The sequence below is a fragment of the Sinocyclocheilus rhinocerous genome, unplaced genomic scaffold (genome assembly GCF_001515625.1).
Source record: "Sinocyclocheilus rhinocerous isolate Xijiao unplaced genomic scaffold, SAMN03320098_v1.1 scaffold1154, whole genome shotgun sequence".
NCBI lineage: Eukaryota > Metazoa > Chordata > Actinopteri > Cypriniformes > Cyprinidae > Sinocyclocheilus > Sinocyclocheilus rhinocerous.
Genome location: NW_015627356.1, coordinates 1,010,058 through 1,037,494, shown reverse-complemented (window position 1 = coordinate 1,037,494; position 27,437 = coordinate 1,010,058). Strand labels below are relative to the sequence as shown.

Genomic DNA, 27,437 nt, shown 5'->3' with positions numbered 1-27,437 from the left:
TACAAATGCAATAAAAATATTGGTATCGGTACTCGGTATCGGCAAGTACCAAAAATAAAGTATCGGTATCGGGCGAGTACTGGAAGAAGTGGTATCGGTGCATCCCTAGTAATTATTATTCGAAAGAAAAAAAAAAAAAACACTTCGAATTTTACTAAGTGTTGCTTTGCTGGCCGTAAATGAAGGGAATCCATGATAAATCCTAAGCACAAAAAACTAAAAGTCAGTTATAACTAAATGCACTGGGTGGCGCTATTGAAAGTTTGGTGATGTTTAGCATGAGAATCCAACTTCTTAACGGTGTACAAGTCAGAATGCATGAAATAGCCTTAGACATCCCCTTTAAAGTTTCAATATGTAGCCGATGACCTCACTACTTACCAGTCAGTGAAAACCGTATAAAAACTGAATATTCTGTTGCTGCTTAGTGTATTGAGAAATATTTTGTTAATCTGATGAATAAAATAATTAAATGTAAATTTCATCTGTAGAAGCTTTTAATTTTGTTTGTAAGACACTCTATTATGTCTTATCTGTATCCAGAGTGGTTTTCTCTGCGTAATTATTTAATTCTGCAGGATTACTCGGCCTAATGGATCCCGGATAATATTCACGCAAACCAAACCTCTTCAGTCAGCTCCAATTCTCTCCGGTCTAGAACGTCTGGATCTTCCGCTGCATTTCTCCACTTTTGTGTTTGCTTCTTTTCTGATCGTAGTGAAGCTCTCATGTGATTTTTATTCTCTGATGGATTCAGATCCACCTGTTATTGCATGATATGTATTGTAGACATGAGGTTCCAGTTCTGCTCATAATGATGGAATCTTTTTATTTATGTTACATGGATGATGTATCAGTGGATCCAAACCTTTCCCTCCTGCTTTTGGATATCTTTCACTTTTGTTTTGTTAAACTTGTGTAGCTAATGTAAAAAGTTGGTCATGTTATTACACTTTTTGTTGTTTTATACCATCTTGTTTTGAATAAAACTGAAATAAGACAATGATCTGTGTTTGTTGAACAGTTCTTGAATTAAACTTTGTAACTTTCCATCATTTAGACAGTAATCATATTGATAAATGAATGCTATTCTTAGAACCATCATTCGTTGTCAGAAAAAGCAGAAACATCAGGCTCAATACAAACAGACGCATGTGAACCCAACACACGTTTTGTCAGAGAATATTTCAAAAAAATCTGTTTATTTGCATTTAATATAAACAGCAGTTTTATGAGTGCATGGGTTTTGAAAGGAACTTTTCTCCTACAAAATAAAATGTTTACTACAATGAAATACAATTAAAACCATTTCATTTGAAATACACTGCAGCTGAAAAATCACATTTACTGAAAACTAAATTATACCACTTGGCCATACAAAATGTTTGTTAATTTTAAGAGTAGAGTACTTTTCCTTTAACATAAACAGCAGTTATAGTTACAATTATAGTTATAATGTTTGTTCGTTTTTTTTTTGTTTGTTTGTTTGTATATTTTTTTCCCCTTGAAAAGGCATAAGGCATAAGTGAAGAACAATGGCAGAATCTTCCCCAACACCATCATATACACGAAAAAGGAGAGGGAGTATAGATGATCCTCCATGTAAGTCAATAACCTAATTAGTTCTTATACTTTATCATCAACCACAGATTCAAGCTCTGCACATGTTGACTACACAAGTGCAGGTTATTATCAGCCACTCTATATTCATTTCTCCATCCAGTTATGTCATCCTCAAGTCAGCCTGAAGTTCTGTGTGACTTCTGTGAGGAAAGAAAGCTAAAAGCCCTGAAGTCGTGTCTGGTGTGTCAGAGCTCTTACTGTGAAACTCACCTGGAGTCTCATTTGAAAGTGGCAGGTTTAAAGAAACACAAACTGATCGATCATGTGAGTTATTTGAAGAACTATATATGTCCGAAACACGAGAGACCTCTGGAGCTGTTCTGTAGAGATGATCAGACGTGTGTGTGTCTGATGTGTGCTGTGAAAGAACACAAGACCCACAACACTGTTTCTTTAGAAGAGGAGAGTGAAGAGAAGAAGGGCTCATATCAAGAGGAATCACATTTTTATTTAACGATTTATTTTATTAAGTGAATCAATTATGAAAACATATTGTGTGTTGTTCTCTGTCTATAGACTCGACTGATGAATACACAGAAAGATGCAAAACAGATGATCCAGGACAGAATCAAGAAGATTCAAAACATCAAACACTCAGCAGAAGTCAGAAAAGTGAGTTAATTCAGTAAAAAGTAAAATATTTATTGTAGATCATTTAGTTGCGGTCCTCCAAGACTCCTGATATACAGTGCAGCACCACTGGGACTTTTCACTGTATCACTCCACTTGTCTGTGTTTGTTCAGTCAGAATGTGTATTGGTCTTTGTCAGATGACATCAAACTACTAGTAATAACCAAATTGCATTGTGGGTGTAGCAGCCTTTTTTGTGGTGGCCTGTGGTTGGAGAATTGTCTTTTCAGTTGCTTCCTTTTATCTGTAAAATGGTATGCTTGCGTTATGTGAAAAGCTGCAATAACAAGTCCCACAATGGGAAAGGCTGAAAACCTGACCACAAAGCAAGATTTTACAGGTTTCCCATCTGGAAAAAAGCTATGGACTTAAAAGGCATTTAATGGTCTGCGATGCAGGGGTGAGATGCAAAAACATCATTTTTGCCAAGATATCCTTGTTTATGTACATTTGCCCTCAACATTTTCATAAAGTTAAAGGGGTCATATGATGCTGCTAAAAAGAACATTATTTTGTGTATTTGGTGTAATGAAATGTGTTTATGCGGTTTAAGGTTAAAAAAACACATTATTTTCCACATACTGTACATTATTGTTTCTCCTCTATGCCCCGCCTTTCTGAAACGCGTCGATTTTGATGGAAATGTTACATCCCTTACCATATTGTGATGCCTGCGGCACCCACATGTGACGACCCCGGGCTGGACTCCGCTTCGTCCACGGTGAAAGCCGATCCGGCGATCCACAGCGGGAAGTTGAAGTATTTCCTCAGCGACCAGCACGGATCCGCTCCAGGCATGACCAAGCGATATCGTCCTCTTTTGGAAGGCCAAACAAAGTAGTTTCGCTTTCACAACGAAGCACACAGCGCCTTCACGACATGGCGGCGGCGGCAACAACAATACTACAGCGAGAATAAAAGTTACACCTTCTTTCTTTGCGTGAACATTTGGGCGGCGTTATGCAAATCTTCCCAGATAGTGACGTAGGTATGTGGGGGCGTGTTAGAACGAGCCGTTTTAGGTAGGCGTGGCTGACTCTTAACTTTTATAAAGAATATCTCTTTGGATTTGAGACTTTAGTCTTTGCAACTTTACAGATCTTCTTTATGCACCAAGAGCTTGTAACACTCCAAAGAGAAAGGAAAAATTGAAATCGCATCATATGACCCCTTTTTAAGTAAATTATGTTTTTTTTAAGTAATATTTACAGATGTGCTTGTTCTCTATTTTCTAAAGTAGCTAACATTATACCCATGTGTAGTTTTGGATTATCCATGCTATTAAACAACAGACAACCAGGGAGCGGGGGAGCAGAAATGGGTTAATCTGGTCTTGTTAATATTATAAAATGTCATGTAATCATCTGGGGTGTAAAGTACTTGAGTTACTTGGGTTTTACTTGACTCAAATGCAATTTAAACAGAATACGTCTACTAAAATACATTTCCAATGACAAAACAATAATTTTTGCTAATTACAATTTTGTTAGGAATTGAAAGGTACTGACTACGTTTTTATACATCATTTTAATTTCATATGCTTATGACTAAACTGTAAGTGGGAGCAGTTAAGGAAAAACACACTGCAGCCAGCTGAGATGATGGCCCACCTGGCTGGAGAAAGTGGTCAGATTCACACTGAGGAAGGGACATAGGAGGCTAGAGAAAGGGGTCAGCGACACACTGAAGAGGGGACACACAACACCATTCAGTGCCACAGACTGAATGTAACTTATGTGTGCACAGATATGCAGATGCAAACCACCTGTTGGAAGAAAACTGACAGCTGATAGCATACTTCGCATGTGATTTACCATACTTATGCAGTAATGGTCGACCGATAAAAAGTTTTTTGACAGCTGGTGCCGATATATCTTGGAGAGCAAGGTGGCTGATGGCCAATATATATGTTATGTTACAACTGTATTGTGTGCTGACAAACACACATATCAATTATAAGTAAATAATATAAGTTATTTTACTGTAAACAAGATAGTTAGCAATATGAGGTTGGAGGCAGTAATAGCAATGCGGGCCGGCACTCAACTTTTTGTGGAACTTTACGGTTCCATATCTTTGATGAAATTAACTCAGTATCGTATCCACTTGGTTTGTTTCTGCTTCTTCAGTTTGATTATTTAATTGATCTTTACTGTACCCTTTTTACTTTCACTTCATTGCTCAATGTACAGATATTTCAAAATGGCGTCACACAGAAAAAAACACATGTGACTGACATAGACCTATTAATGGTGGAGATTTTACAGTGACTCTTTCTGCAGATAACATCGTTACACCAGTAGGTGGTGACAAGTGTTTTTGTTTTTGATTCATTCAATCAAATGATTTGTTCAAAAACACTTAAATCAGGAACGAATCATCGCTACAATGTGTTGTAGCTTTATTTTAAACTCTTTTTGGTGGTTGGAGCAAATACAGAAAAAGTCACTAAAATGCAAGTTAATTTATAGTAACTTCTTGTTTAATTATTGTGTTTATTGCATGTTGGTCTGAATATCGACACGGCTGTGATTACCTGATCACTAAAGAAATAGCACATCTGTCTTCACCAAGACACATGATTTGAGGAATCATTGAGGATGAAGTTTAATACTTTGGTTGAGGGATTTGGAAAACCCTCTAAAGCACTTAAGCAAGAGGAAGAGTAACACTGATTCTTGCCTTAGCAAACACAGATAATAATTTGTTGATTGACTTGGTTGAGCAGAGAAACACAGAGGAGGAGAAAGCAGCCCGTGTTGAGCTCTTCACTGATCTCATCCGCTCCATTGAGAGATCTGTCTGAAGTGCTGGAGATGATTGAGGAGCAGCAGAAAGCAGCAGAGAAAGAGGAGCAAGAGCTCATTGAAGAGCTGGAGCAGGAGATCACTGAGCTAAAGATTAGAAACACTGAGCTGGAGCAGCTCTCACACACTGAAGATCACCTCCACCTCCTACAGGTCAGTGAACATCTCTCTGATCAGTGATAATGCAGTATAATAATTGTAATTAAATACACTTTCTATTCTATTTTAATTCTACTTTATATATATTTTTTATTTAAAAAAACCCAACAAAAAACAAACACTAGCTTTCTATTTTTTCTATTCTATCTACTTGTTTTTCTTTGTTTGTGTGTGTGTGTGTGTATAATATATATATATATATACTGATTGAAGAGCTGGAGCAGGAGATCACTGAGCTAAAGATGAGAAACACTGAGCTGGAGCAGCTCTCACACACTGAAGATCACCTCCACCTCCTACAGGTCAGTGAACATCTCTCTGATCAGTGATAATGCAGTATATGACACCATAACACTCCCCATGCTGAAGGATTTCTCCTCTCTCCTGCTGTAGAGTTACTCATCCCTGTCCAGCCCTGAAAACACCAGGAACTGCTCTGAGATCAGTGTGAACACTCATAAGAGTCTGGAGACTCTGAGCAGAGCTCTGACTAAACTACAAGACACTCTACATGAGAAACTTACTGGTGCGTCAATACATAAATTGATCAGATATATTCATGATGTTGTACACAATTCTTTAAATTTGCGTGAACATTTGGGCGGCGTTATGCAGATCTTCCCACATAGTAATGTAGGTATGTTGGGGCGTGTTAGAACGAGCCGATTTAGGTAGGTGTGGCTGACTCTTAACTTTTATAAAGAATATCTCTTTGGATTTGAGACTTTAGTCTTTGCAACTTTACAGATCTTCTTTATGCATCAAGAGCTTGTAACACTCCAAAGAGAAAGGAAAAATTTAAATCGCATCATATGAACCCTTTAAATGGGTCATGACACAAGAAATCAAATTTTCATTAAAATACTGACATATAAATTTGAAAGTATACTTCGGAAGTCAGGATGTTCTGCGGATGGTCCGCATGCAGCCCAGTTTTTGTGTCTGCGTACAACCTCACAGGTGCAAGGTGAATGTTGAGACAATACGAGGCCACTAGGTGGTACATGGCCATCAGCGTTTGAGTATACTTTGGAAGTTGTGTGGAACATTACTCGGGCTTTAGCAGTGAGATACGAGAGCAGAAATTTGAATTATCAGAGCAGTAGCACAACTGCACATAAAATATTGCAATCCACTCAACATAAAGGGAGACATTTCAAAAGAGGACATGTTGGTGCATGTCCTGTGTGACTAGAATAGCAAGTCTTTGTGATGTATCGAGAGCCACAGTATCCAGGGTAATGTTAGCATACAACCATGAAGGATGAACCACATCCATTAGGAGTAACTGTCCATGCAAGAGAACATAAAGCTTGTCTATAATTCCACACATAAAACATCTCAAAAATCTCATGATGTTTTATTGTCATGTGTTTCTACAGACCTGAAGTGGAACCAGCAGTGGAAGCAGAAATGCAGATACAGTGTGATGTCTGTGCTACACCAGTTTACATTCATATAGCCTACTCACAGCTTCATTAGTGCACTACAATCTGATTAAAAACTGAATTAAATATTAAAACATCATCACAAACTATCAAAACGTTGTGTCCATTTTGGAAATCACTGTGACCATATTATCCACATTTGCTGTCGAATAGGTCACTCCAGACTAACCTATACATTTTTGTTAATGGGTGAAAATTCTACTTTATTGCCCCTCTAGGACTCTTTATTTTTCAATTGATTCTTTTGGGGAGAGAAATGTAATGAAGTGAGACCAGATTTAGATTTTTTTTTTTGTTATCAAAGATAAACTTTAAAAACCTCTTATAACAGTTTTTTTTTTACCTTTATTATTTTGTTTTATCTCTCTCTCTTTATCTCATCATGAATATAGTCATGGTAGCTCGCATGGCGTTAAATTAAAAACAATTAATTAATCAATCAGTCAAACAAAATCTTTGTGTTGTGAAGTTGTGATTCATATTCTCTGTTTTCTCAGTGGATGTGACTCTGGATCCTTATACAGCTCATCCTAAACTCATCCTGTCTGCTGATGGAAAACAAGTGAGACATGGAGACACTGAGCAGAAACTACCAGACAAACCAGAGAGATTTAATACATGTCCTTGTGTCATGGGAAAGGAGGGATTCTCCTCAGGGAGATTTTATTTTGAGGTGCAGGTGAAGGGAAAGACTGACTGGACTTTAGGAGTGGCCAGAGAATCCACTGACAGGAAGGGTAAGATCACACTGAGTCCCAGTGATGGATACTGGACTGTGGTTCTAAGGAATGGGAATGAATATTGGGCCTGTGATGAACCCTCCATTTCCCTGCATCTGAGTGTGACAAGTCAGCAGCTCGGTGTGTTTGTGGATTATGAAGAGGGTCTGGTCTCCTTTTATGATGTGGAGTCAGGCTCTCATATCTACTCTTTCACTGGCCAGTCTTTCACTGACAAACTCTATCCATATTTTAGCCCAGGCTCCAATAATGGTGGTCAGAACTCAAGCCCACTGATCATCACACCTGTCAGTTAAAATAAATGAAGTTACACCCCTTATATAAAATACTAGATGAAAATAATTATTTTTATAATTAAAAATCTAAATACATTAAATATGTATGGTATGGGGTCTGGTATGTATGGTGTGTGCTGCTATTCAAAAGATGAATTATTTATATAATTCGTTTTTAAAATCTACTATAATTGCATGTTTAGGTACAAAAAAATATTTGTTTTACAATATTCAATAAATTATTTTGTTGCACAAAATGTTCTACGATGTTAGGCCTACATTTGATGAAATTACCTTGATATATCATAAAACTTTATGATGTCCATATTCATGGAATATACCACACTACTTCAAGGTACCTAAAAATACCAAACCACAGTTTTAGTTTGAAGTGTCAAATCCACTGAGGAGCCCAGAGAATATCAAGAGAGACTTAGCCCTATTCGCACGGGATTAGTATTATCTGGGGACCTTGCGTGATTTTGAAATTACCCCCCCACATCTTTTAGACTCTGAAATGTCCTGATGGTTTACGGGTGTGTCATTCCTAGTTTGAGCTCCTACATACTAACAGTTCAAGTATGTGTGACTGTGTGTGTGTTGGAGTAATTCAGACTGAGATAAGGTGGATGGTCACTCAAGGATGCTTTACTCGGCCTGACAGACAAAACTGGGACAAACACGACCAAAAGGCTGGTTAGAATACATTGCATCGATGTTGCATGAGAAGTCTTAGCAGCAGGGAGATATAGAGACTCTGCTGCTGACATTTTCTCTAAAGTGCACGTGACATATAGTGGGCAAAAACCTCAAAATAAAGCACACATTAAATAAAATAAAACAAAACACTAATACAGTCAATTCACATTAACACAGAGAAACTGTAAACTTAAGTGACCAATATTTTACATATTTAGTATAAAAGACAGAACAGGAAGAACGCAGCCCTAAAATGGCGCTGCTGCACACTTCAGCACCTATGGTTTCGGACACCACTAAAAATGGCTGTTCCCTCAAATAGTGCCCTATTTAACGGTATAGGGGGCGATTTCGGACACAGCCATAGAGACTCTGCTGCTGATGACGTAGCTCCGCTCCGCAACATCATGTGCGCAATGAGTGATGCAACAGCCAATGGGAGTTTTCCCAATTTATGCATGAATTTAACTAATTATTTTAACTCCGTTACATATGTTAAACTATTTTCTCCCAAACGATGAACAGAAGAATCATTCTCACAAAGACAGGGACCAAACCTCAACTAGGCTACCTCATGTTTGAAACGTTGAAAAAGTTTTAAAAGATGTTTTAAAGGAAGAGTAGCATTCTGCCATCATTTACTCATCATTGTTCCAAACCTGAGTGACTTTTTTCTGTGGATCACAAAAGACGTTTAGAAATGTATACAAATATGTCTTCTTTGGTTCACTATATAGGCTATACACAAACACTTTAATGATAGAAACATTAGGCTCAATACAAACAGACACACATGAATCCAAACACACCGAATACAGAGACAAATTTAAATGTGTAAATACAGGAGGAGCTCTGACACCACTGGAGTTCAGTGAGAGATTCAGAGAAAGTGAAACTAACTTGATCAGCAACAATATGGACGCCTAAACAACAGAATATTTACTGAGCCATTCAAAGATCCTTGTGGACCCATCTGATACTCTAAACAGAGCTATGTTCAAGCATGTCAAATACTCCACTACTTTAGTTGTCACACGACATAAAGACTAAAGAAACAGGAAGTAATTGACCTGCAGACTGAACACAAAACTGCTTCACTGCAGCTGAAAATCATGAAAGACCACAAGCTCTCATTTTTATGATGTGGAGTCCAGCTCTCATATCTACTCTTTCACTGCACAGTCTTTCACTGGGAAACTCTATCCATATTTTAGCCCATGCTTTAATGATGGAGGTAAAAACTCAAGCCCACTGATCATCACACCTGTCAATTACAATAAATTAATTTGCATCACTAATATGAAATGCAGGATTAAAATAATCCAGTGTATCACAGGACAAACACATACTGACACACACATTCATACTCACACCTATAGACAATTTGGTTTCTCAAATTAACCTATTCTGCATGTCTTTGGATTGTGAAAAAGAAATGATGGAAATCCAGTTATTATTATTTATGCTATTCCGTGACACTATTGGTGCACAAATGACACACTTACAGCTAATGTTCACTAGGTGGCACTATATACTGTAGTTTCAAAATAGAACGCACAGCGATAGTCACATCCGAGGGGAAAAAAATAAAAATAATTGTTCCCGCAACATATTAATTAGTTAAATCCATGTATTAAGGATTTATTATTTGGGAAAACATAATCTGACTGAACCTCAAATGATATTTGAAAGCTGTATATATGTTACAAACTAGGGATGCAATGATACCATTTTTTCAGAACCGATCAAAAATTCTGAGTATCGGCCAATTCCGATCCGATCCGATACCAGCGCAGCTTTTTTTTAAATCAATGTAGAATTTCTATACTTCTGTTGGTTGACCTGATCATCACTCTTGTTTATGTTAAAAACAATCTGCTAAATATAGACAACTTCATTTGAATGAAAAATAACAAATGAAAAAATATATCATCATAATCTATGACAAAAAACACTATTATAAACTAGGTTAGTGGATAATTCAGCAGCAAAAGTTATTCTAGAAAAATCATGGGTGCACAATAATTTTATAAACACATTAAACTAAACTATACATTTAGTGAAACAACATTATTTAGTGGGGAACAAACAAAAGTTAATAAGTGTAGGACTAAATCTGGTAAAATGTTACACATTGCTCTTTGTATTGTTGTAAAATACATTCATGAAAAACAAGTAGCCTAAATATATGTATAAAATATATAGGCCTACTATAAAATTAAAAGACATTTCTTTTAAATGCATAGCACAGTAATGAAAAAAAAAGACTATTGATAATCTTTCATTGCGCAAAAGTATAATACGAAAGGGTATGGCTCCAATACAGAGCGGCACAAAGCGCTTATGCGCATCCCGTGCGCAGAATGATGCGCTTGAAGCAACACAGAGTCACAGCGCGCAGCTCTCCGCGTAAAAAAGGGAAGAGATATTGCTGCGTAGTGTATTATATCTGCGATATTTTATTGAGCCTTTTCTTTTAACAGTTTTAAATCTCAGTTATTGTGCGCTCTTGAAGAGAGTTTTATCGTTTTGACTGTAGTTACCGAACGTGACACGCAGTTTGAATGCTGAATGGAGAATGACAGACAGACGCAGCAGGGAGAAGAGTTTACGTCAACTTGACTTAAACATTCATCTATACTTCACATTAAACTATGGAACGGCTTCAGAACACTTGAAATATAGTGCACGAAAACGTTATGGTGCTTTATAATGTTTTTGTGCCTTTCGTGGGGCTTAACAGTAACACAGAATAGTTTACGCACTATATCGGATTTGGATCGGTCTTGTCTGACAGAAAATGCCAGTATCGGAGCCGATACCGATACTGAGTTTCAGATCGATGCATCCCTTTTTATGAAAGGAAATACAACAGCAGGAGCAGTTTTACAGAAGGCATTCATGTGCAAAAATACATCAAACATCTGCAAAAATATTCTTTTGAAAACAGCATAAATAGGAATTAATATGTGAATATTTCATGTGAGAGTTATTAAAAGCATGCATTGGTTCATTAAAATAGTCCTCTAAAATTCACTGTGTTTAACAAACATTTTTGCCAATAAGCATCATACATTAACAATCATTTGGGTCAGTGTGTGTTTTGTTCAAATGTACATTTTTTAAAAGAATGTTGCTGTTGGAGGGAATTTAAAGGCCTGACGTTTATCCAAACACATGGAAAATTACTCAAATGTAAATTCAAAACACTAATGACGAAAACAACAACATCTCAGGAAACTGAGCCTTTGGCATGTATGCATGCTTGGTTCAAGTGATTTGAATTTCTAATCTAAACCATAAAATGCTTCAACCTGATCAAACAAATCCTTCAAGTTTAGAGATTTTTAACATCCTGATTAGGGAGAATGCAACAGCAAAACTTTAATGTACATCATACATTTCATGTTTAAATTATGTCAAATGTTTCATAAATGTGTTCATATTACACAAAGGTCTGTTCACGAACAGCTTTAGCACATTTAAAAGAAGCAGTTGTGGGTTATTTGGCATTGCAGCTTTTGCAGAAAATCTTTGTTCCATCAGGGAAGAATCCTGCCCCGACCAGAGACACCGAACACTCAGAGCACTTAAAACACAGCTGATGCCACTGACGCTCCTCAAATGAGATGTACTTCCCTTCTCCAAAACCTGAGAAAAAGATTCAGAGGTATTTCATTTTGATGAGTGGTCTCTACAATCTCTAAAACAACATAGTCGTGATTTAAAACATCGTTTAAATTGTTTTTATAGACTGAAAGGGTTACACTCTAAGAAAAGTTAGTAAAAATAGGGCACAATGTACTGAATTTTCCATATTAATTATTCATCTATGTTTTATTCATATGTTGTATTATGCACTGTTCCACAGTAGTACCACAGAAGATACAAAGTCACTAGGTTTGGAACATCATGAGGGTGAGTAAATCAAAATATCTTTTTAATGACAACCAGACCCTTTGCAGAACTTTAAAGACATGAAAACATATAAACTGTGCATTTTTGACCCCATCTTGAGTTCACGACCCATTGGATATAAGATGAATAAGCAAAACTATTTCAGACTGACTCAACATTGTGAAGCCACGTCTGCCTCCAAACACATGACCCTGTTTATGTGGCAACTGTCTCTTGCTTTTGACAAAGCGTTTCTGTTAGCAGCTGTAGGGACTGGTAATAAAGAGCGGTCTTGTTATAAGAGACACACTAACACACACTTACCTGTGATGAGTTTGTCGCAGGCAGAGCATTTTTGGGCGTACAGGTTGCTGAAGCACTTCACGCAGTATGGATCTTCACCCCGTGTTGTGAAAGGCTGTCCCGCAAGCTGGACTTTACAACCAGTACACAGGAAACATTCTTTATGCCAGGGCTCGTCTCTATATGTAACACCACCTTGAACCAAGCTCTGTAAGAGAGAAGACCAACAAAAACCACTTTAATTCACTGGCATACAACTGAAAGAGTTTTGCAATGGAATAAAAGCAAAAAATACTTAATAATTAGATTTATATTCTGAAATGTGTAGTTTGTACTCTTAAATAATGGCTCCAAAATGGGGTTTTCGCAGTGATGCCATAGAAGAACCAAAGAACCTTTCAGTGAACAGTTCTTAAAATAACTATTTTTTTATAGTGTAAAGAACATTAAAAATCTAAATAACCTTTTGTAAAGGTTCTTCACTGAGACTTCAATGCCGATAAAGAACCTTTTCATCTCACCTCTTTGCAGTGGGCACAGTGTGGGGCGAATCGTCCCTTGTAACAGGGCACGCAGTAGTACTCGCCCTTATCTGGGATGAACGACTGGGCGCCGATGGGCTGCTCACAACCACAACAAACAAAGCATTCCTCGTGCCACGCGCAGCCTCCGTACTCCAGCTGCTTGGAGCCTGAGAGATCGAAATCATTTCATATAAAACTATTCAAGATTCAAGATCTTTATTGGCATAGGTACAATGAAATTCTTCTTTTGTTATCTCCTCACGCGAAAAACGGGGTAGAAGGGGAACAGACAATCAATTACAAAGACAATAAATATAAAGAATATACAATAAAGTACAAGACATTAAAAAAGATAAAAACAATATGCAATAAAGGACAAAACAAGGAAGAATAGCGAAAATAAACAATGACAAAAGTATATGTACTTTATGAATAAGCGAACCCGAAACAAACTGTTAAACACATTGTCTACATTGAGAGCATTGAGAAGACATTGTCTACATCAAGTAAAGCATTCAACTAATGGGAGCTCTTCAAAAAAGTTCTTAACATGTATTTTTGTCTTATTGTCCAGTTAAAATATCTTAAAATTCTTGAAACAAGATCAATTTGATAAAACAAGATGAAGAAGAAAAAACAAGTTAAAACCAAGTAAAAGAAAAAAGAAAAAACAAAACAACAACCATGCTCTCAATTAAATATATATTTTTTCCAAACATTTTTTTTTATTTTTACTGAGAAATAAGTAGCTGCAAATGACTGATTAAAAAGAGGACCTTTTGTAGTTTGGAGAACATTTTATTGGATAAACACCCTTGAGTAAAAGATGTCATTCATATTTTTGTTATATATATTTTTATATTATTTTTGTCCATTTTTACAAGTACATTACAGTGTTGTTAGTTAACTAAGAATAAAACAAAATAAAGATGAAAGTAAAGATCTGAAATAAAATAAAATAAAATATAAATATATGAAAAACTTAAAATTAAAAGATTTAAACAAAAATGAGAAATGTTGCCTTGGTCAGTAAATGAAAAGAAGTTTATGTGGAAGTAGTAAAATTACCAAAGTAAACTGAAATAAAACTAAAACTAATTGGTGATATAAAAAAACGAATAAAAATGACAAGAACCTACTGTAACATAATTACTAAAACTTAAATTAAAATGAAAATATAAAAATAAAACCTAAAACAAAATATGAATCAATACTGTAATTGTAATACTAAAATACTCAAATTAATTTTAAAAATTCTACTATAATAAAATACTAGCATTTAGAATAGACTCAAAGATAACAGACATGAACTGAAAGCCACAAACTTGTAATTTTGAATTCTTGGGGTTTTTAATTTCAGAGCTAAACCTTATGTCATAGCTTTCATAATTTTTAGCTTGTTACATCATTGCACAATCAGTGAATGTGCTTCTACCTGTCTGCATCTGCAATGGATTTTCTCTGAAAAGCAGCCTCACCTGTGTATACACTACAGGTTCTTCTCAAGTGCTTTTACTGTGCTGCGGCAGGTGGCCGATCATGTCTGATGGGTAACTAGCAACTACGAAGCTAAAGGCTACACCTGATGTCACACCACACAACTGTGCACATATTTGGGCCTGAACTGCCGTAAATCTACAAAAGCCTCCTGTGTGGGAGTTTTGTTTGAGGCGTGTCAAAATCGTAGGCTGGAAATGGCGCAATGGCTGGTATTTCAATAAAAATGCATGTGGAAACTGGAATAAGGCATAAGTTGCAGATACAATGTTCAGGTTTGGTGGGGAAACAGCTCACCTGATCTGTGTATAATGATTGAGAATGGGTGTGAAAACGAGCCCAGAGGGGGACTGAGACGGCGGGTCTGATTTGAATGAACGAGGGAGGAGAGATCTGCCACTTTCAGTTTGAAATTTGATCCTTTTGGAACTTTGCCCTTCTCTTATTTCTCTCCGAAAAGCTCCAGAGAGACAGAGGCAGGCGGCGGAGTGTAATTATGGGTAACGTAACGCCTGAGTGTTGGCATCAGGCCTGCAGGCATGTGCGTTTTCTCTCTCAGCTGAGCGTGTCTGTAATCACACTGTCACATCTCTACCGCACCCTGACGCCCAATCAAAACTCATTAACTCGGTTTCTGCTTTAGCGGACAGGGTGAGAAACACACCTAAACTTCATTTCCTGTAGGTTTGAAGGGTGAAAGATTTCATATTTGATGTGTGTATGTTTGTGGTCTATACAGTCTGGTAACATAGATATGGTAGCAAAGATTTTTTTATGTTTTTGAATGAAGTCTCTTATGATCACCAAAGCTGCATTTATTTGATCAAAACTACCGTAAAAACAGTAAATTTTGAAATATCTTTACAATTTAAAATAACTAATTTCTGTTTTAAAATGTAATTTATTCCTGTGATGCAAAGCTGGATTTTCAGCATCATTACTTCCAGTCTTCAGTGTCACATGATTTTTCAGAAACCATTCTAATATGCTGATGTGCTGCCGAAGAAACCTTAATTGTTATTATAAGTGCTGAAAATAATGGAAGCCCATTTCTGCTACAGAATAAATATAAAAAATATAATTGTGACTCTTTTATATCTCACAATTGGGACTTTTTGAGATTGAGTACAATTGAGTTTATTTCTCGCAATTCTGAGTTAATATCTCGCAGTTCTAGTTTTTTCTCAGAATTGCAAGATGTAAACTCACAATTGTGAGTTGTCAAAATTATCTTTTTTTAATTTATTTTTAATTTATTTGTTATTCTGTGGTGAACACAAGCTTCCATTGAAAAGCAGTTGTGCTGCTTAATATTTTGGTGGAAACCATGATAGATTTTTTTTCAGGATTCTTTGATGAATAGAAAGCATTTATTTAAAATAGAAATCTTTTGTAACATTATAAATGCATTTTCTGTCACTTTTGGTACATACTTGCTGAGTAAAGGTATTTATTTAGAAAAAAAAAATCTTACTGACCCCAAACTTTTGAATGGTAGTGTATATGAAATATAAGCATGTGTGTTTAGGAACTGTACCTGGCATCACAGTCTTCCCGCAGGCCACACATTTAGATGAAAACTCATTGCAGTAACAGTCGTTACACACCAGGGCATCTTCCTGACAGGTGAACGGCTTGTCAGCCAGCGAACGGTTGCAGTGTGAGCAGCGGAAACAGTGTTCGTGATAATGCCTGTCCTCATAATACAGCTCCTGAACACAGACAGCACAGCAACATATGTCAGTTCAACTGTAAATTATATTAAATCATTCTAGAAAAGCATGCGGTAACCATGCGGTGACAATGAATGAGACTGAATACCCTGGACAGTTGGAGACAATATATGTGGCATGTTGTTTTCAGGCTACTAGAACCTGTTATTAGTCCATAGAAATTAGCCTTTTACTCCATTGAATCAGTTACATCATCAAGCTGTGGGTCAAAGGTCACTGCACTGAATGAAAGGTGAAATGAGGTGACGCAGCTGCTTGTGCAGGAAGTTCTATGGCCTAAAGCATGTTGAAGCAAAACAGATCTTGCTGTTCTCTGTCATTTCCACTACCATGAAAGGAATGGTTTGAGACCTTTACGCAATAAAAAGACATGCTTTACTACCATCTGCTGATCCAAGCTCTCAAAGATCAGACGGCTATGAATACCAAACACAGAAGAGAAGCTTCTCGTGTTTGTCTTGCACACTTACAGTGAAGATGTGAGAAATCAGATCTGACACATCTCACTGTTTCTATGTACACTAGTTCTGTTGATGTTAGTGACCGTTTACTGTTTCTCACAGACATTGAATCAAAACTATCTATCTATCTATCTATCTATCTGTCTGTCTGTCTGTCTATCCATATTTTATTAATTATATTAAATATAATGTAATTAAAAAATATTTAATTTGTGAATCATTCATAATGAATCATTGATCATTCAAAAACTCACCCGTGAGTTGTGCTCGATGAGCTCTTTGCACTGCTGGCAGGTGTTTGCATACAGACGGTCGTAACAGGGGACGCAGTGGGAAACGTCGTTCACCTGGATGTATTTCCTGCCGTACAGAGACTCCTTACAGCTGTCACAGTCAAACGGCTCCGACATGATGCTCCGGTCCTCTCTGACTCATAAAGCACAGTCCACAGATTACGATGCGCTCTAGTCCTAAAGAAAAACAAGATTTAAAGAAAGTTGTCATTGAGTAATTAGCTGTGAGCCTTTCCACATCAAAAAGAAGTGCCAAGCAATTTATATAGCCCGTAATCAAAGATAAATCTGTTTTGATTTGTAATCAGTGGTAAATCATTCATCACAGTAGGCCTGAAGGGTTTTAATTAAATGACTGGAGTAAGTAAATTTAAATTAAATACCCTGTGTGTGTGTGTGTGTGTGTGTGTGTCTCGAGAGAATGAAAGTAAGACAGAGAGTGAGAGAGTCTACCTAAAGAGAGTCTTAAATTAAATTAAAATAATTTTGTAAATACTGACAATCTACACTCTCCTTATTCTTACATGATGAAATGATTTCCACTCATGAACATTTCAATAACCATTTATTCATTTAAATTTTTTTGATTTAATTTATGTATTTAGTAGTTGTAAAACAAGCAAAATAATGTACATTTAACCAGCCTATATGACAAAATAAAAACCTTCAGGAGTGACAATGACCAACAAACTGTCAGTTATCCCTTGATTAATTTAACTTAATTAATTTAAGTACATTTAAAACATCTCCCAACCTTTTGTTTTGGGGGGATCGAGCCCTAATGAAGAGGGTTGGGACCACCAGACACCCGTTGCCGTATGTGCACACTTATATGTGTTTAAAACAGTGGACAGTTTTTGGAAGAAGATTCATTCATAAACCATGCAATGAAACAAGTTTTCTCTGCCTGCATCTCTTGCCCCACTGTAATTCCTGCTCTGCTTTGGCATTCTTTGTGGGAGTCCTTCTGATTGTAGAACATGCGGATCTAATGAGATGTAAAACTCCCCAGGGGTCAGAAACATCACAACTCCCTTTTGTGACAGTGATAGCGTGGTCTCCCCCTCTTTCACATCCTGTTCTCACCCCCAAATGAGCAAACGGCCCTGTAAAACTGAAAATAGTTATGAATCACGCTCACATTCCCTGAAAACCATATTGTTTTTGTCGAGAAATGACGATAGCAGTGCAGTACAAGAAACTGAGTGACTCTTGATATAAACAATGAGGATCGAGAGGTTTGCCAGTCAAATGTTTGGACAAACTGTCATATTATTTTCCACATAATAGTTAAGACTGCAAAACTAACACACAAAATAACACAAATGGAAATATGGGAATTAAGTAGTGACCAAACCATGTTGCACAAAGAATAATTATAGTATATTAGAACTACTTCTTTGTCTAGAATCCAGCTCTGCTCACTCTGGGCATTGCTTTTCAAACACTACTGAACTCATTCATTGAATAAAATAAAATAAAATCACCCCCACTTATACCGAACACTCAAGCTCAAGATTGCGGTGTGAAAGAGGTGTAACTCATCCACTTCAGTAAAATAAAATAAAATAAAGATGCACACTTAAATCAGTTCACTATCGGGTCCAACCATCCATAAATAAAATATCCATAAATAAAATAATATATCATTCTCACACAAACAGAAGGAAGAGAGACTAATGTGTAAGTGTTGTGGAATGTACATACTGTAAGCAGAAAGATAAAGGGAATGTGGGAATCATTCCAAGTAGCCCAGTTCTCAGATCATAGGTGACACTTTCCTACTACACTAACATACCAGAGTCTGTGTGTCTCGCTATGTTAGACATGTCAAACTATAACAGACAGCTCACTTCACGACTCACAAAAGAGTGTCTGCGTGTCTGAGCCATATAGTATTACCTGTCAGGATATGACTGAGTGGAAAGACCTGGAAAATTTAACACAGAACACAACAGATCTGTGTGCTTTTAGCTCATTATTATACAGCTTCTAGTTTTATTAGATTTATAGTAGGGCTGCAACTAAAAACCATTTGATAATCAATTAATCTGACAGTTTTCACACTTCTTTTTCTTAAATATGATTATTAAAAACGAACTGGTTGCAATCAGTCACAAAGTGAATGATGAAAAAAAAACACATGAAATCATTCAGACTGTCATTCATTAACACATTTTTTTACGTTTTTAACTGCATTTCAAACCAAACCACCTACAAATGTTCAATCAGCAAAAATCTGTTGTTGATCACATTTCAAACTAAATGTATCCTCTTTTTTCTTTTTAACAGCCCTATCCTCTAAAAATCAAACTTGATTTCATTCCAAATAATGCTATATAACTTTCTCCATTACCTAAGCCTGCCATCTAAAACTAATCAAATAAATTCCACAGCATTCCCACATGATTAAACCTGCCTCCACAAGGTGCAGATTAACGACTTTGTGTAACAAGTAATATTTTCCAATCCACATGCACAGACTTTATCAACAAGACCATCTTAGATTCATGACGCCACCCATCCAAAAGTACAAACTTACAAAGACCCCATGCAATGGCAAATCCAGGAAAGTCGTCTCTGTTCTGGTTCCACCTCATATATTTCCTAAGCCACAGGTCTCCAAAGAAACACGCTGCTAAATGGTCTGTAAAACCAAACATTAGAACAACAAAAACTTTCTTTGAATGTGGTTTCCACAGGTATTCAATGTACTGGAGACCAGCTTATTCAATGCACCATGTGTTATGAGAAGAAAATATAATAAATCCTTAATTTTACACAAAATCACTCACACTTATTGAGGCACATAGCACATATTGTTCAGCAAATGCAAAAGTTTCCAACCCCATTGTTCAGTGTGGGAAATGAACCTGCTGGTTAAGTGTGTATGTGCCTTGTGCTAGTTATTTGTTTACTGAGGTCTATGTGCCAATGCAATTATTGCTATTGAACACCAGTGGACCAAATGTCAATGTTATTAAACCTTGGTTTCATTCTGAAGTCATTCAAAATGAATCCATCAGCACATTTTAAATGTGTTGTTGGAAAATTGATCCCAGATTCAGAGTACCACAAAAAGTACTTTATCTCCACTTGCGTGTAAACTTGCAGTTAAATGTTGCATTTCCCATATGACTGTGAGTGTGTAGGTCTAGTTTGGGAATAAAATGAGAAGAACTCATTTATTACAATAAACAACAAGAAAAGTGAGAATGGCCAAACTAAGAAACAATAATGTACAGTATGTGGAAAATTATGTGTTTTTTTTACTTTAAACCGCATAAACACATTTCATTACACCAAATACACAAAATAATGTTCTTTTTAGCAGCATCATATGACCCCTTTAAATTAAGCAAATTTAATTCTATAATTAAAAATAAATAAATACAATCATTAATGAAATATTACAAATATCACAGTCAAAGAGTTAGTATATTATTATTTCCCATATTTCTGACAATTTTTATAGCTAAAAAAGTCAGACTGAGAATTTGAGAAAGACTTGGAATGAATAACGTGAAAAGTGAGACAAGCAAAACTACGAATTTTGGGAAATGAAGCAAACTGTAATTAAAGTAAAACTTGATGATTAAAGTGCAAATTCCAGGCTGGAGAATAAATACCAATTTGGGGTATGTAAAGATGTTTAATTCTGAGTCTAATGTTTTGGTTGAGATCTTGGGAGGGTTGTTTACTCTTAAGAACAATGTGTCTTCCTGCCATGGGACATGTTAGAGCCAACTTCTGCTGTTTAGCAAACAACACAGCCATCATATGATGCTTATTAAACATATTTATATGCCAGACAGGTTTTATTATGTGAGAAGAAGGGATTGCATTGCTTTCCTTATCCAGTCTTTGGCATGCATTCTGTTGGTTAACCCAATGGTTGGGTTAGTCTATATTTGACCCAAAGCTGGGTTGAAACAGCCCAGCATTTTTTTAGAGTGTAGACACTAAACCTCAAATAATTTCACAAATGCTTCAGCATTAAGAGAAAAATTCAATACGGTCATTTGAAAAATGCATAGCACAGCCACTTAGGGTATATTTACACGACAATGATGACATAAAAACAGAAAAGTTTCTCCTTTGCGATTTGAAAAGTTTTGCGTTTCTCATATTGTTTCATATCGTTTTCAAAAACGTTCACTTTGAAATGTTTTCAGGCACGTTGTTGTGTAAATTAATAACCAAAATGCATGAAGCGTTTTCCCTTTTTAGTTAAAGTTGCTTTTTTTTCAGTTGTAGGTTACTTTGGATAAGTGTGAATGTCTGCTGAATACATTTAAATGTAAACCCAGTGTTCTTATTTAAAACTATTAAAAATCGTTGTATAATATAAACAGATAAAATATTTGAGAAATATAAATATTAAATTATAAACTTAAAAAACCTAAATGTAAATTAGAAATGTTGTCTTGGAAACTAGCCGAAATAAACTGAAACCTAAATGTAAAAGTATTACAATTACTAAAACTAAAATAAAATTAAAGCTAAATAGAAATATTTATTTAAACAAAAACTATAAGACTAAAATGACAAAAACATGAAACAAAAATACTACTTCAACTAAAATTAAAATGAAAACTGAAAATATAAAAATGAAAGCTAATTCAAAACATTAATAAATACTTTAATAATATTTAAACAATACTAAAATTACTGTGTATACCGACCAGAATACTTTAGAAACTGCATAATAACACCCTGGCAACCCATTCCCATCTTTGCAAGTATTCTCGTAAACACAGTAATTTAGGTCTAAAGTGAAAGCAAACAGCGGAGAAAGAAAACACGTGTGTAACAGTATATTGGATCCGGGCAGCTCTTAAAGTGACAGCAGTGTCTGTCATTCATGTTAAACTAACAAAAGGGAGAAAGTCTCTCAGTACTTTTGACTAAATCACTTTTGTAACTTTAATAAGAGGAAATATATATTCAATTCAACAGTGAAGAATATGCATTTATAACTTTATATAATGTATGGAGCTTTTCTTATTTTTGTTATACTGTATTTTTTTTGTCCTATTGCTTGTAATTAGCTTCTTATTCTTATTTAATCGCTGACTGTTTACTTGTCTTCAGTGAGCTTTTATTTTTATTTTTATTTAATTTTTTAAAATTAGGCTAGTATTATTGTGATATTGACACTGGTGACTAGAATTATGGAATTTATATGGTGTCAAAAATGTACCTTATTTAAAGCAAAAATAACTATATTGTGATATATATAACTTTATTGAGATATAAAATAACTAGATTGTGATATAAGATTTTAATCATATCGCCCACCCCTAAAATCAAGCTAAGCTAACATTTTAACCCTTGTGCTGTGCTGAAAATCCATTACCTAGGTTGGTGTTCATAGTCAAAAATGACCAGCCTCTTAAAGGCTCTTAAAAAGGTTCTTAAATCGTAAATCTCTCATTATTGTACATTATCACCAAATCTTGGATTCAGTCTTTGGTGCATAGGCTCAGATCAATGAGGCCTATGATCAATCAATTTAAAAAACAAATGCAAAACCTGTACTAATTGAAAAAAGAAGAAGAAAATAGCAATTTTGGTGGGAAAAAAATCCAAAAAAGTACAAAAATGGTTGTTATACACTGTGTAAGCAAAGTCAGTAAGCTTTAATCCAAAGCGATACCATTAACTCGGATTTTTTGGGAAAATGAAAATCCTCTTTGGGTTAAAATAACCAGAACACAACATGAGGTTTAAGTCAAATTAAGTGAATACATGTAATCAAAAATATTCAAGTAGACAAATTCAACAAAAAAGTCATGTAAATACTTGCCTTCGTTTTCCAAAAGTTGTCTGAAGAGCTCATTTTTTATAGTGCAGTGTGTCTGCAAGCCTAGTGTTCTTCACTGGCATGTCTCCAGCTATTGTAACTGTGTCCTGTACCACCCTGTGGGAATGCCACTGTGGTCAGGGCCATGGTTGGGAAGAATTTGATGGTTTCAAAAAGGGCAAACAAAGGCATTTTTCTGCCTAAAAATGGCACATTCCACTTTCCAGGCAGAGAAAAACCAGATGGAGTTCTTAGAAGACCAACATTTCTGTCAGTTACTCGTGGAGAAAGACTGTGCACAACATGCCATTTTTTGGGCCAACTAAAAACATTATGTGGCCACAGCCCCCCCACTTCCATTTACACCCATCCGTTCAGACCCCATAACGACGTGTTTGCTGGATAAGAGTGGAAACTATTCCGTTTGGTGCCAAATTCACTTTACGCCTGGAAGTCGCTGGTGACATCATACACTTAGATGGTGAAAAAACCGAGGCGTGCGAGTGCAGACACCGCAGTTGGCTTGCGGATAGAGAATTAATTCCGATGTTAGTCTTAATTACTCTTTTACAAGCCATATTTACCCTGCTCTATAAACAAGCATCATGTTTACCTCACTGGCGCCTTCCCATAATGCCATGTTCTATCTATGTTAGGGTGACCATACGTGCCATTTTCCCAGGACGCATCCTGGCCAGGATTTCTATATTGCCTAAAATATCTAGGTTTTGGCTTTGTTTGTGTGTGCAGACCGATCGGTGTATGACATCAAAGTACGACTAGTCTAAGGAGTTTATGCAACCGGCCCCACATGTCTTTGAATATAATGCACGAGTCGTGTGAACTGCTGTGATATGGTGTGTTTCTGTGCTCACCGAACTGTTGTTGCGAGTGAAAGTGGAGCATGCTTTGTTGTAGTCCACAGAAAAAAGCAACAACGGTTGAATAAATGACAGAAGTTGTATCATCACGAGAAACACTGAATTCACTCGCAAAACTATTGAGTTACCAAGAAAATCTTTGCGTTCGCTTGTAAAACATTTGCATTCTCTTGCAAAGACCCAAGAAAGTTTGCATTCGCTCACAAAAGCATTATTATTTCCCTCCCACCTCATTATTTCTAACACAAGTTTTTCAAGCGAACGCTTAGTTTCTTGGAAGAGCGTAAAAGTTTTGCAGGCGAACTCTAAATATTTGCGTTCTCTCATAAAAGTATTGCGTGTGTTCTCTTGCAAAACTGTTCCAGCGAATAAAGTATGCTGTAAGAACTTCAAAATGATTTTTCTTGGCTACACGAACGTTAGGGGAATATTTCATGCATTCTCTGAATATCCTGAAACAAGTAGCAACATTTAAAAAACGTCCAACCAAAACGTTTTAGAAAAACGTTCCATTAATGATGGCTGAATAATGTTTTTGTGCAACCGTTTTGAGAACGTTATTAAAGACCAGATAACTTTGAATTAACATTTTATTAACGATACTGGAAGAACGTTTGTTCATAACTTGTTCAGAACCTTCCCTGTTAGCTGGGATTGCGTTCCCCCGTGAAATGTTCAAAATTACTAGGGTGACCATACGTGCCATTTTCCCAGGACACGTTCTGGCCAGGATTTCTATATTTCCTAAAATATCTAGGTTTTGGCTTTGTTTGCGTGTGCAGACCGATCGGTGTATGACATCAAAGTACCATACAGACGGTTATGCTTTCGAAACGCTCTCGAGGTACTTTGATGTCAAACACTGATCGGTCTGAGCCGTGCTGCTTTTAAGTCGAACACACCTAATATGTATGCGTAATTGCATCGCTTTGACCGTAGATCCCACCTTCTCACACGCCATGATTGGTCCATTATGTACAATGCTTGCATGTTATTGGTCAAACTACTTTTCGATCATTACCTGCAGCAAGCATGAAAACAGGAAAACAAAGCCAAAACAAATCCTGGCCAGGACGCGTCCTGGGAAAATGGCACGTATGGTCACCCTAATCTAAGTCTGCCATTACAATGAAACTAAATGAGGCAGCTCTTTAAAGTTAAGGTCAAAGTTAGTGTTGCAGTATGTAGCAGTACAAAAATAAGGTCAAATACATATTCTACACAAATGATGTTTGCAAGCATGTGGTCCCATAGCACATACTTAATGAGTAACTGTGGTGGTAATGTACCTCCGAACTCTTCATCTTTTAATGACTGTCTTTAAAAAATAATTTCCCCTTGGACACCTTAGTATTTCCATTGGCAGACAAAACTTTTATGCATATTCGATTGTGCACTCAATTAGAAATGATAAAAATTTTTAAGAAATTTAAAAAATTGTGTATTTAGTCTTAATTATTAAAATATGTGTCCCATTAAATGGATAGTCCACATTAAAATGAAAATCCTCTCATCTTTTACTCATGTGGTTCCAAACCTGAAGACATTTTGAAGAATACTGGTAATCAAACAGTTTTGGTTCCCATTGACTTTCATTATATATATATATATATATATATATATTTTTTTTTTCCAAATAAGTCAGTGGGAACCAAAACTGTTTGGTTAACAACTTTCTTCAAAACATCTTTTTTTATGTTCTGCAGTAAAAAAAGAAAGAAAGATATTTTGAAGAATGTTGGTAACCAAACAGTTTAGTTTCCCATTGGCTTACATTGTATTTTTGTCCATATAAAGGAAGTCAATAGGAACTGAAACTGTTTGGTTACCAACTTTCAACATTTATGTACTGTAGTAGAAAGTAAGTCTCAAAAGAAGATATTTTGAAGAACATTGGATGACGAAACACTGACTTTAAAGGGGTCATATGATGCTTTTTTAAAGATCATTATTTTGTGTATTTGGTGTAACAGAATATGTTGACATGCTTTAATGTTCAAAAAACACATTATTTTTCAAATACTGTACATTATTGTAGGTCCTCTATGCCCCGCCTCTCTCAAACGCTTAGTTTTCTACAAAGTCCCTCCTTCCGACAAGTGCAGTCTGCTCTGATTGGCCAGCTGATCCAGTGCATTGTGATTGGCCGAACACCGCAAGCACTCGTCGGAAATGTAACGCCCCTTACCATAATCGCGAGCTTCAGCTTTCAAAATAAATGTAAAGACAGAGCCCGAAAGGGGAACAGTCGCGTGACAGACACAGTGATGAAGCTGGTATGTGTTTGTGATGTGACCCCCCCTCTCTCTCTCGCTCTCTCTCTCTCTCTCTCGCTCTCTTTCGCGCTCTCTCGCGCTCTCTCTCTCTTTCTCTCTCTCTCTCTCTCTCTCTCGTGCTCTCTCTCTCTCACACACACACACACACACACACACACACAAAACGCGTTACTCAGCGCTGCACAAAACTCCGCATTTGAACAGTCAATAGCAAATACTTAAACAAATAACAAAACAGTAGCTGATTCAGAAGCGCCAGATTGTCATAGCAAAGTCAGAATTACCTCCTCTCCTAGGTTCACGAAACGGTCGTCCATAAAATGCATTGCTGTTCTGTTGTAAGTAATCTTAAAGATTCCTAAATGCATCTACTTTCGGAAGGCCAAATAAAGTGCTTTTGCTTTCGCCTAGAAACACACAGCGTCTCCCTGACATGGCTGCTTCAACACTAACTGCAGGTTACTGAAACCACGCCTTCTTTCTTTGCATGCACATTTGGGCACATTATGCAAATATTCCCACATAGTGACCTAGATATGTGGGGGCGTGTTAGAACGAGCCGTTTTAGGGGGGCGTGGCAGAGTCTTAACTTTGATAAAGAATATCTCTTTGGTTTTGAGACTTTAGTCTTTGCAACTTCAGGGATCTTATCTATGCACAATCAGCTTGTAACACTCCAAAGAGAAAGGAAAACTTGAAAACGCATCATATGACCCCTTTAAATTAACATGAAAAGAAACCTAAAATGCTTATAGCCTGCAAATATTCACCTGTGACACATATTGTAAATGTGGTTAGATGTTGCATGACAACCAAACAGCAACGTACAGTCTGATATAGATGATTGTTTGCTCCTTTTTTGTTGCTGGTTTCCTTTATCAGTATCCTTTGCTGTTTTGTAATTGGTGTATTATCACTTTTATCACTCTACTGTTCCATGACATTGGAATGGAAACTTAGTTCTGTGTAGTATTTCTGCATTCCAGTATCCCTATACTAATATTACAATTTCTAAAAAAAATAGTACATGATTTATTTCTTGTTGTTTTCTTGGTCGTGCGCCATTGGTTTTTGGACTTTCATGATTGCCCTATTGTGGTATTATATGAAATTATCACTTTTCAAAATGACTATAATTCCAAAGAAAGTTTTTTTTTTACATTATAACAATTAACAAATAAATAACATAATTAATATTATGTAGTTAGTAAATGTAACGTTGACTACTTTGTTGTTGTTGTTGTTGTTGTTATTATATACTTGCACACACGCCCACCCCTCAAAAGGCTGAAACCACAGAGCCCCCAACATAACATCCAATTTTAACCCCTGCAAATCAGCGTTATTTCTAATTTTCAAAGAATCCTGGAAAAAATAAATAATT

The 27,437-nt window shown here is 36.3% G+C and overlaps 2 protein-coding genes and 1 pseudogene across 3 annotated transcripts in view; 2 read left to right on the top strand and 1 right to left on the bottom strand.

Moving 5' to 3' along the window:
* LOC107727276 (chromatin modification-related protein MEAF6) overlaps positions 1–968 on the top strand; it is a 4,855-nt gene extending 3,887 nt beyond the window's left edge. The window contains exon 8 of one of the 2 annotated variants that reach the window (XM_016537104.1): positions 579–968. In XM_016537104.1, coding sequence (XP_016392590.1) covers positions 579–593 — 15 coding nt within the window. In that variant the 3' untranslated portion in view covers positions 594–968. The remainder of the gene's footprint in view (positions 1–578) is intronic. The other variant, XM_016537112.1, reaches the window with a different exon arrangement.
* A 530-nt stretch (positions 969–1,498) lies between these two features.
* On the top strand, positions 1,499–7,713 carry LOC107727291 (E3 ubiquitin-protein ligase TRIM39-like; annotated as a pseudogene).
* A 3,443-nt stretch (positions 7,714–11,156) lies between these two features.
* Positions 11,157–27,437, bottom strand: part of LOC107727270 (four and a half LIM domains protein 3-like) — a 20,348-nt gene continuing 4,067 nt past the window's right edge. Inside the window, exons 2-6 of the mRNA XM_016537092.1 lie at positions 17,052–17,267; positions 16,141–16,315; positions 13,104–13,273; positions 12,604–12,790; positions 11,157–12,033 (exon numbers count right to left, since the gene is read on the bottom strand). Of these exons, the coding sequence (XP_016392578.1) occupies positions 11,885–12,033; positions 12,604–12,790; positions 13,104–13,273; positions 16,141–16,315; positions 17,052–17,207 (837 nt within the window). The 5' untranslated portion in view covers positions 17,208–17,267 and the 3' untranslated portion in view covers positions 11,157–11,884. The remainder of the gene's footprint in view (positions 12,034–12,603; positions 12,791–13,103; positions 13,274–16,140; positions 16,316–17,051; positions 17,268–27,437) is intronic.